At 54.1% G+C, this 9,117-nt stretch overlaps 1 protein-coding gene across 1 annotated transcript; it reads left to right on the top strand.

The window, feature by feature from the left end:
* Positions 1–360: 360 nt before the first annotated feature.
* LOC142700364 (sulfotransferase 1 family member D1-like) lies at positions 361–5,851 on the top strand. The gene is made up of 5 exons (XM_075848100.1): positions 361–494; positions 786–908; positions 4,541–4,638; positions 4,716–4,842; positions 5,724–5,851. The coding sequence occupies exons 1-5, from the start codon at positions 368–370 to the stop codon at positions 5,834–5,836; spliced, it is 588 nt and encodes a 195-aa protein (XP_075704215.1). The 5' UTR covers positions 361–367; the 3' UTR covers positions 5,837–5,851.
* Positions 5,852–9,117: the final 3,266 nt, after the last annotated feature.

Raw genomic sequence — 9,117 nt, 5'->3', positions numbered from 1 at the left:
GGTGGTCCATTCAGACATGGATGGTTAATCAAACGTGGGTACAATACATGGGTCTGAGTGAGGTGTAATACCTATTGCTGCTGGCTCTGTATCTTTATCCCTCTTTAGTGCCCAGGAGTATAACTTGTTGTCGTCCCAGTGCCTCCCCGTACTGTAATCCTTGCTTCTGGTTACAGCTGTTTAATCTTTAGTTTATTGCAGGTTTCTGGCTTTGCCCGATGATTGGTCAGACTGTGTGCCAGGAGAACAGCGCAGTTATTTCAGGACAGTCTGTGTGCCAGGAGAACAGCGCAGTTATTTACAGGACAGTCTCTGTGTGCCAGGGGAACAGCGTGGTTACTGTTATTTGCTCCAGGACGGTTTCACAATGCAGAGAAAGCTCACTGTGGTGGAGGGTATGGCCCTGGCTCAAGATGTCGCTAGAAACTGGGACAAAATCCGGAACTTTCAGGCAAGAGATGGCGACATTTTACTGGATACATACCCCAAATCTGGTGAGTCCCTGTACCATATGGCAGTGGGCACATGCCATGTCTCTAGGGGGTAATTTCACTGTGTGTTTAATAGGAAGCGTAGTGTATGATTTGGGAGGAACTTTGCTTGGGTAGGAAGACTGGTCTATAGCACCATCGGTAGGTATTACATAGGGAGCTATGCTGAACTCGTGCCACGGGACTTTGTCGTTTTGTTTTCTCACAATTTTCTATCTTTGGGCTTCAGGGACCTCCGAGTTCCTCCCGCTAGTACTGGGAAATAAGATCTCTGCTTCTCACCCTGAACTTCAGGAACCACCTGGATGCAGGAAATCATTGATCTGATAATGCACGATGGAAAGGAGCAGATCTGCAGAAGAGCCCCCATATACGAGCGCATCCCATTCATCGAACTGCTTCACCTGATGAAACCAGGTAATGAGCAAAGATCTCATCAGCCAAACCATCATTGCTGACTGATCCCACATTGTGAGTCCTAGACGGTTGTCAGCTCCTCCGATCAGCGATGAGTCCGCAGAATAGTGTGAGTGACTAATGTAGACGAGATCAGGAAAATGGTCAACAAATCTAACAGAAAATGTAAATATTTCACAAATCTGTGTACCATGTGCTGGGATCGGGAGCGGTGTATTATACTGTGTGCCGGGATCGGTGTATTATACTGTGTGCCGGGATCGGTGTATTACACTGTATGTGCCGGGATCGGTGTATTACACTGTATGTGCCGGGATCGGTGTATTACACTGTATGTGCTGGGATCGGGAGCGGTGTATTATACTGTGTGCCGGGATCGGGAGCGCTGTATTATACTGTGTGCCGGGATCGGTGTATTACACTGTATGTGCCGGGATCGGTGTATTACACTGTATGTGCCGGGATCGGGAGCGGTGTATTATACTGTGTGCCGGGATCGGGAGCGCTGTATTACACTGTATGTGCCGGGATCGGGAGCGGTGTATTACACTGTATGTGCCGGGAGCGGTGTATTACACTGTATGTGCTGGGATCGGGAGCGGTGTATTACTCTGTGTGCCTGGATCGGGAGCGGTGTATTATACTGTATGCGCTGGGATCGGGAGCGGTGTATTACATTGTATGTGCCGGGATCGGGAGCGGTGTATTACGCTGTATGTGCCGGGATCGGGAGCGCTGTACTACGCTGCATGTGCCGGGATCGGGCGCGGCGTGTTACGCTGCATGTGCCGGGATCGGGCGCGGCGTGTTACGCTGCATGTGCCGGGATCGGGCGCGGCGTGTTACGCTGCATGTGCCGGGATCGGGCGCGGCGTGTTACGCTGCATGTGCCGGGATCGGGCGCGGCGTGTTACGCTGCATGTGCCGGGATCGGGCGCGGCGTGTTACGCTGCATGTGCCGGGATCGGGCGCGGCGTGTTACGCTGCATGTGCCGGGATCGGGCGCGGCGTGTTACGCTGCATGTGCCGGGATCGGGCGCGGCGTGTTACGCTGCATGTGCCGGGATCGGGCGCGGCGTGTTACGCTGCATGTGCCGGGATCGGGCGCGGCGTGTTACGCTGCATGTGCCGGGATCGGGCGCGGCGTGTTACGCTGCATGTGCCGGGATCGGGCGCGGCGTGTTACGCTGCATGTGCCGGGATCGGGCGCGGCGTGTTACGCTGTATGTGCCGGGATCGGGCGCGCCGTGTTACGCTGCATGTGCCGGGATCGGGCGCGGCGTGTTACGCTGTATGTGCCGGGATCGGGCGCGGCGTGTTATGCTACAGACCTCTGGATGACTCCACAAACAATCCATCCCGTTTCCTCTCTTTGGGGCACAGTCGGGATGGGCGTCGGGCTCAGGTTTCGGGTATTTTCAGGTGACCGGTCTGTGGGTGGAGCTTACTCAAATCATAACATTCCAGCACAGGAGGCTTCTATTACACAATGTTCTGCCAACAGCAGCACAGAGGAGTATTAACCCCCGCACAGCACAACAGGGGAGTATTAACCCCCGCACAGAACAGGAGAGTATTAACCCCCGCACAGCACAACAGGAGAGTATTAACCCCCGCACAGAACAACAGGGGAGTATTAACCCCGCACAGCACAACAGGGGAGTATTAACCCCCGCACAGCACAACAGGAGAGTATTAACCCCGCACAGCACAACAGGAGAGTATTAACCCCGCACAGCACAACAGGGGAGTATTAACCCCCGCACAGCACAACAGGGGAGTATTAACCCCCGCACAGCACAACAGGAGAGTATTAACCCCGCACAGCACAACAGGGGAGTATTAACCCCCGCACAGCACAACAGGGGAGTATTAACCCCCGCACAGCACAACAGGGGAGTATTAACCCCCGCACAGCACAATAGGGGAGTATTAACCCCCGCACAGCACAACAGGGGAGTATTAACCCCGCACAGCACAACAGGGGAGTATTAACCCCCGCACAGCACAACAGGGGAGTATTAACCCCCGCACAGCACAACAGGGGAGTATTAACCCCGCACAGCACAACAGGGGAGTATTAACCCCGCACAGCACAACAGGGGAGTATTAACCCCGCACAGCACAACAGGGGAGTATTAACCCCGCACAGCACAACAGGGGAGTATTAACCCCGCACAGCACAACAGGGGAGTATTAACCCCGCACAGCACAACAGGGGAGTATTGACCCCCGCACAGCACAACAGGAGAGTATTAACCCCCGCACAGCACAACAGGGGAGTATTGACCCCCGCACAGCACAACAGGAGAGTATTAACCCCGCACAGCACAACAGGGGAGTATTAACCCCCGCACAGCACAACAGGGGAGTATTAACCCCCGCACAGCACAACAGGGGAGTATTAACCCCCGCACAGCACAACAGGGGAGTATTAACCCCCGCACAGCACAACAGGGGAGTATTAACCCCCGCACAGCACAACAGGGGAGTATTAACCCCCGCACAGCACAACAGGGGAGTATTAACCCCCGCACAGCACAACAGGGGAGTATTAACCCCCGCACAGCACAACAGGGGAGTATTAACCCCCGCACAGCACAACAGGGGAGTATTAACCCCCGCACAGCACAACAGGGGAGTATTAACCCCCGCACAGCACAACAGGGGAGTATTAACCCCCGCACAGCACAACAGGGGAGTATTAACCCCCGCACAGCACAACAGGGGAGTATTAACCCCCGCACAGCACAACAGGGGAGTATTAACCCCCGCACAGCACAACAGGGGAGTATTAACCCCCGCACTGCACAACAGGGGAGTATTAACCCCCGCACTGCACAACAGGGGAGTATTAACCCCCGCACTGCACAACAGGGGAGTATTAACCCCCGCACTGCACAACAGGGGAGTATTAACCCCCGCACTGCACAACAGGGGAGTATTAACCCCCGCACAGCACAACAGGGGAGTATTAACCCCGCACAGCACAACAGGGGAGTATTAACCCCCGCACAGCACAACAGGAGAGTATTAACCCCCGCACAGCACAACAGACTAGTATTAACCCCCGCACAGCACAACAGGAGAGTATTAACCCCCGCACAGCACAACAGGAGAGTATTAACCCCCGCACAGCACATGGGGCCCAGATATGGTGGGGGGTTATGCATGATATGTTGAAGAAGTGAAGGCACAGCTGCTTGTGTAGAGGCCTGGAGATCCGGCCATTGCTCTAGTTTGGTGTTTCTCAGCTTGAGACTCAGGTTTCCCAGTTATGTTTTCTGGGTCCCCCCCTATAGAGACCACCTGTGGTAATGACAACTGCTGCCAGGGGCACAACGTGTGTGTGGTGGACCCTGAGGATGTGACCTGCAGAGGGGGAGACGACCCTGAGGACCCTCCAGTGATAACTACTCGGAGGTTCTCAGTCTTGTGACATTAGACTTTCTGGTGAGGCCCCTCCACAATCCACTGCTGAGGTCTGTAGGACTTCTTGAGGCAGTGCTGGTGGGTCCTCCAGCCACATGTGAGGTCTATGGGGATCCCAGAACTCCTCAGTCGTTGGGTTGTTTGGGATGATAGGTCCTAGTCACGGTGTAGTCCTATTATTTCTAATGTTTCCACTGTAGGGATAGAGGAGGTAAATGTGATGCCCTCCCCGCGGATCCTGAAGAGTCACCTCCCTGCGCACCTGGTGCCGCCTTCCTTCTGGACACACAACTGCAAGGTTTGGAGTCTTCTGGTTGTATTCTGTAGACGTCTGTTCACACACATCACAAAATGTCTCCAATGTTTTCTCTCCAGGTGATCTATGTGGCACGCAACCCTAGAGACACGGCCACCTCCTACTACCATTTCGACCATATTCTGCAGTTCCATCCTCACCCAGACCCTTGGGAAAATTACCTTGAGCGATTTATGAAAGGAGATGGTGAGGCACGGGGGTCCATGTCAAGCAGATAATGAAGCGGATTGCTATGTGACGTCTGGTGGTGAAGGAGAATTATGTCTGTCACAGATCTGAAATATTTATCATATGATAATGACGCGGCCATGAGTGATGCGCGGTGAGGACGCGGCCGTGGGTGATGCGCGGTGAGGACGCGGCCGTGGGTGATGCGCGGTGAGGACGCGGCCGTGGGTGATGCGCGGTGAGGACGCGGCCGTGGGTGATGCGCGGTGAGGACGCGGCCGTGAGTGATGCGCGGTGAGGACGCGGCCGTGAGTGATGCGCGGTGAGGACGCGGCCGTGAGTGATGCGCGGTGAGGACGCGGCCGTGAGTGATGCGCGGTGAGGACGCGGCCGTGAGTGATGCGCGGTGAGGACGCGGCCGTGAGTGATGCGCGGTGAGGACGCGGCCGTGAGTGATGCGCGGTGAGGACGCGGCCGTGAGTGATGCGCGGTGAGGACGCGGCCGTGAGTGATGCGCGGCCGTGGGTGATGCGCGGTGAGGACGCGGCCGTGGGTGATGCGCGGTGAGGACGCGGCCGTGGGTGATGCGCGGTGAGGACGCGGCCGTGGGTGATGCGCGGTGAGGACGCGGCCGTGGGTGATGCGCGGTGAGGACGCGGCCGTGGGTGATGCGCGGTGAGGACGCGGCCGTGGGTGATGCGCGGTGAGGACGCGGCCGTGGGTGATGCGCGGTGAGGACGCGGCCGTGGGTGATGCGCGGTGAGGACGCGGCCGTGGGTGATGCGCGGTGAGGACGCGGCCGTGGGTGATGTTATAAATGAAGCTGTTCCTGAAATGTGACCCTTTTAAGCATTGACTGTGGCCGGGTGACCGTCTCTGATCTTCCTGTCTCTCTGCAGTCGGCTGGGGCTCCTGGTACGATCACGTTAAAGGTTTCTGGGAGCAGAAGGAGAAGCTGAATATTTTGTATATATTTTTTGAGGATATGAAGAAGGTAAGAAGACGACGCTAGTGCTGATATAACGAGACGCAGATCACGTACCGTGCCCAGGAGCGTTGCTGGGGGTCTTTAAAAGATCAGGGGCACCAGCCCCGAGACATATATTTACACCCCCCCCCCCCCCCCACCCAAATAATATATTTTTTTTCATATATATCGGAGATGGCAGATCTTTAAGACCAAGTCTCCTATAGCTGCACCGCTGGATAGAATTGGATGCATTGTCTCAGCAGACAGTATCACACATGATAGGATTAGATACACGGAAAAATTACAAGTAGAGAAGAGGGGGGAGGTAATTCTCCAGCTCACCATACGTTGGGTCCGAGAACAGACAGCGCCCGGATTCCCGCACGGCCAGCAGTCGAACAGGGAAAAAAGTAGAGCCAAAATCCAGCGCTGGGTGCAAGCCATGAATAAGGACACAAGACGTGTCAGAAACGCGTAGGCACCATTTAACGGGGTTCATTCTGATCCTTTACCCATCTCTCATCTCTGTACTCTGCTCAACTATACTACTATTTCTATATAGTTCATTTTATTTTTGTTATATCAATAAAATTGGAACAGGAGTTCCTTTTTACTTACACCCAGCGCTGGATTTTGGCTCTACTTTTTTCCCTATTAGCTACACAGCTCAGCAGACAGTATCACACATAGGATTAGATACACAGCTCAGCAGACAGTATCACACAGGATAGGATTAGATACACAGCTCAGCAGACAGTATCACACATGATAGGATTAGATACACGGCTCAGCAGACAGTATCACACATGATAGGATTAGATACACGGCTCAGCACACAGTATTATACATGATAGGATTAGATACACTGCTCAGCAGACAGTATCACACATGATAGGATCAATGGCGGATCATCATAGGGCGTTTTCGGTGGCCGCCCGGGGCCCGAAGCTCCCGGGGGGCCCATAGCCGCCCAATGTACAATGTAGTTTTGTCGCATTTTTTCCCGCAACGAAACGGCATTGTATATGTCCTGCAAAAGGACCTTTAGACATAAGGTCACATGACCTCATCTCTGCAGTTCTTACTACTGATTAGAGACCTGCTGGTCACATGACAGCAGGACGCGTACTGGCCCTTAAAGGCAGTGTACGCGCGGGCACCCTGTGGGAAACAGTCCGAGGACCCGGAAATCAAATCCGGCGTCTCCCTGGAGAGAGCTGATGCCGCGAAGACAGATCTACATGGCCGGGATCGTCAGGGGGTGAGTTAGAACGGCGATCCCCGGCCATAGACGTTACAGTATCCCCCCCCTCTTACGCCCCCTCCTCTTGGGACCAGAGCGGGAAAGAAATCTCTTCACGAGGATAGGGGCATCGATGTTCTCCTCTGGCTCCCAAGACCTCTCCTCTGGACCAAATCCCCTCCAATCCACCAAATAAAACGTCCTTCCTCCCACTTTCTTGGTGGCTAGGATCTCCCTCCCTTCGAAAGTTCCGGATGAACCGCCAGGAGCCACTGTGGAACTAGGAGTCCTGGAGTATCGGTTCAGGACCACGGGTTTCAGCAGGGAGATGTGAAAAGGAGTTAGGGATCTTGAGTGTAGGAGGCAGCCGAAGCTTGAACGACACAGGATTGATCTCTAGCAGAATCTCGAAGGGTCCAAGGAACCTGGGAGCAAACTTGCAAGATTGTACCCTCAGCCGGATATTCCTGGAAGACAGCCAGACCCTCGTACCTGGAAGAAACTGGGGAGGTTCTTTTCTTCTAGTGTCTTCCTTTCTCTTCATGCGGTCCACCTCCAGCAGAATAGAAGATCGTGTCTGCTGCCATATCTGCAGAAAGTCCCTGAAGGTCGAGTCGGCTGCAGGCACCTGGGACATAGTAGAGCCGGGCATGGGTATTCGAGGATGTTGGCCGTAGACTATGAAGAACGGACTGGAGGTGGTGGACTCACTGGTATGGTTATTATAGGAGAACCACGCCCACGGGAGCAGCTGCACCTGGTCATCATGTCGTCTGGAGACAAAGTGGCGCAGATAGTTCTCCATAATTTGGTTAACCCTTTCAACTTGTCCATTGGACTGAGGATGGTAAGCCGAGGAGAAGTCCAATTTTACACCGAGGAGACCGCAGAGTGCTCTCCAGAACTTTGAGGTGAACTGGATCCCTCGATCCGAGACAATATGCAGGGGCAAGGCTTGCAGACGGAAGATGTGTTGTATGAAGAGATCAGCCAGTCGAGCAGCAGAAGGCAGGCCAGTCAGGGGAACAAAATGAGCCATTTTAGAAAAACGATCCACCACCACCCAGATCACACTGCAACTCGCAGAGAGAGGCAGATTAGTGACGAAGTCCATAGCAATATGCCGCCAGGGGGCATCGGGCCCAGGCAGTGGTTGGAGCAGACCGGCTGGTCTGGAGTGGGTAACTTTATTTGCTGCACACACCGTACAGGAGGAGACAAAGTCCATGACGTCTTTGGGTAGCGTCGGCCACCAGAACTAACGGGCAATTAGGTCTTGGGTCTTACAGGCACCCGCGTGACCTGCCAACTTGGAACTGTGACCCCAACGAAGGATTCTTCCTCGGTCAGCCAGACGTACAAAAGTTCTTCCCGGAGGAATGTCTCCAACCTGCAGATGGTTAACAGAGTAGATGCAGGAAGGATCAATAATATTCTGTGGGGACTCCAGTGTCCTCTCTCTCAAATGACCTAGACAAGGCATCGGCCTTCACATTCTTGTCGGCAGGTCGGTAGTGGAGTTCGAGCCGAAACTGTGCAAAAAACAATGACCATCGGGCTTGACGAGGATTCAGCCGTTGAGCCGTCTGTAGGTAGGTCAAATTCTTGTGGTCCGTGAAGACCAGGATAGGATGAGCTGCACCCTCCAGTAGGTGTCTCCACTCCTGCAGGGCCAGCTTGATGGCCAGTAACTCCCGGTCCCCAATTGAGTAGTTGCGCTCTGCGGGAGAAAACAGCTTGGAGTAGTAACCACATACCACCGTCTTGCCTTTTGAACCTCTCTGGAACAATAGTGCACCGGCACCAACAGAGCAGGCGTCCACCTCTAATGAAAACTGTAGGGATACATCAGGATGATGAAGAATAGAGGCAGACGTGAAGGTTTTTTTTTTAAGTTTTTAAATGCGACTTCCGCCTCTTGAGTCCACACCTTGGCATTCATACCCTTCTTAGTGAGGGTGGAGATGGGGGCTGTCAGAGAAGAGAAGTTGGGAATGAAGAGTGGGTAGAAGTTGGCGAATCCCAGGAAACGTTGTATGGCCCTTAAGCCTTGGGGACGTGGCCACTCCAGGACAGCCTT

The sequence above is a fragment of the Rhinoderma darwinii genome, unplaced genomic scaffold (genome assembly GCF_050947455.1).
Source record: "Rhinoderma darwinii isolate aRhiDar2 unplaced genomic scaffold, aRhiDar2.hap1 Scaffold_1857, whole genome shotgun sequence".
Taxonomy (NCBI): Eukaryota; Metazoa; Chordata; class Amphibia; order Anura; family Rhinodermatidae; genus Rhinoderma; species Rhinoderma darwinii.
The sequence above is the reverse complement of the archived record's forward strand: the minus strand, read 5'-3'. Positions and strand labels throughout refer to the sequence as shown.

Bases quoted from the DNA above. Each gene is read 5' to 3' on its own strand.
- LOC142700364 (XM_075848100.1), top strand. From the start codon at position 368: ATGCAGAGAAAGCTCACTGTGGTGGAGGGTATGGCCCTGGCTCAAGAT. The intron at 909-4,540 runs GTAATGAGCAAA...TTTCCACTGTAG, and splicing joins GCTTCACCTGATGAAACCAG to GGATAGAGGAGGTAAATGTG. The intron at 4,843-5,723 runs GTGAGGCACGGG...GTCTCTCTGCAG, and splicing joins GCGATTTATGAAAGGAGATG to TCGGCTGGGGCTCCTGGTAC.